This window comes from Odontomachus brunneus, unplaced genomic scaffold, assembly GCF_010583005.1.
Source record: "Odontomachus brunneus isolate Ranch 3 - 2012 unplaced genomic scaffold, Obru_v1 Obru_scaffold_174, whole genome shotgun sequence".
Classification (NCBI taxonomy): domain Eukaryota; kingdom Metazoa; phylum Arthropoda; class Insecta; order Hymenoptera; family Formicidae; genus Odontomachus; species Odontomachus brunneus.
Window position 1 is genome coordinate 385,994 of NW_022639624.1, and position 1,746 is coordinate 387,739.

Sequence of the window (1,746 nt, forward strand, 5' to 3'; positions counted from 1 at the left end):
CATTAATAATGACTTCATTGTGACAGATATTATCTTGATGCTATATAGGACTTTTAATTTATTCAAGAATAATTTCATTTTGTTATGTCATTTGCAATTTTCAGTGCAATATAACAAAATCCGAAGACAAATGGGAAAAAGTGGAGCTGGCAACTGCATGTCCTTATTTCCATATGCAGAAGAAATGGGCCAACTTTTGGATTTTCGTCCTATTGCTATAGGAGATGTTGTAGACAGTACACCATTACAAGATCTCTCTAAGAACAATGATTATAGTTGTAAGTGATTATGTTATATGTATACTTTTATGAAGAACAATAGTAGTATAGTAGGTAAAATATCTATGATAATATGAAAAAAATCTATTTTATACTAGATTCAAGCAATAGTATTTACGAAGATGAACCAGATCCACGAGACGGCGCTGTCCTAGGATGTTCGTCGACATCGAACAATAACTGTACAACAGAATATAGATCAGAAGATTCGCCAAGCGATACAAATACCGTAAATCTAAGTACAGTTAATAGTTCTATACCTGCAAAGAAACGTAAAGTGAGCAGATCAAATGAAGCTGTTACTTTGAGATATGCGGATAAATTAAAAGAAAACTATGAAGAAGTTCAAAGCAAAATTATGACAGAGAATCGATGCTTTATTCAATCGTTAATGGAATCCGAAAAACAGTTAGAAAAAGAAATAATTAACAATATGCTTGAAAGCCAAAGAAGTATTTTAAAAGAAACAACTAATCAATTGTTAACTGGCTTGCAAAATATTTTCGCTTCTATAGTTCCGACTCAACATTCCACAGTTTCAGTTCCTACAGTAAACCCAATCGTTCAAAGTCCCTTTGTAATGTCTCCAGTTCATTATTCCTCTCCATTCTCGCCGCCTAATCTTAATTCGGAAACTTTTCATCCTTCAAGCCCTTTTCCTAAAATATTATTAAATTTAAAACAGCTAGCTTCGAAGACAGCTAAAAATGTCCAACAAACTATTTCTATAGAGAAACATCCACAAGCTGAAAATAAAGATGTAACCGCGATTCGTTGCGGATTTGAATCGCTTGTCGGATCGGGTTCGTGATAGGCGGAATAATTGAGAAACAGTGTTTTAAGAAAATAATAATGAATAATATATTTAAAATACTAAGCTGATGATAATGACAATATATATATCGAACAATACGTGTCGACGTCTTTGGTTTTGGTTGTTTGTATCGCCTGACAGAGGTTTGTTTAGACGCCGATTTGTGTGAGGTGACGCGCGGTGCGCGGGACGCAGACGACGTCAGTGTCGCGTCTTCGCGAGTCTATTCTGTTGATGTTTCTTTCGGCGTCGTGTCTCTTAAGTGCGGTGGACACTTTTCCCAGCGATGTTAGCGGCGTTTCGGAATCGTTTAATGTTCACGGTCGTTGAAATTGCAGCGTAGCTGCACGCGGGATATGGCCTTAGTGGCGCTTCCCTTTGATCTCCTATCGCGGAGATTTGAATCGGTTCGGTGTATGCGGTGCGGCCGTCGGTCCTCGTACACGGGACCTTAGCTCTCGGAGTTTCCTCTATGATTCAACGAGCTCGGCTCGTTCGGACGCAATTTCGGATGCGGCCAGCGGTGCTATGAAACTTATCTGTGTCGGCCTCACGAATCCGTGAGCCGACGGCGGAATGATTACAGTCGCCACGCGACGAACAGTAATCTGCCAGGAGCGGAGTAGAGTCGAGTGTCGATGACACGTATCCGTG

General features: G+C 39.6%; 1 protein-coding gene across 1 annotated transcript in view; it reads left to right on the plus strand.

Annotated features, from left to right (window-relative positions):
• LOC116851387 overlaps nucleotides 1-1,746 on the plus strand; it is a 3,386-nt gene that overhangs the window by 766 nt on the left and 874 nt on the right. Inside the window, exons 2-3 of the mRNA XM_032830724.1 lie at nucleotides 105-278; nucleotides 377-1,038. Coding sequence (XP_032686615.1) covers nucleotides 105-278; nucleotides 377-1,038 — 836 coding nt within the window. The remainder of the gene's footprint in view (nucleotides 1-104; nucleotides 279-376; nucleotides 1,039-1,746) is intronic.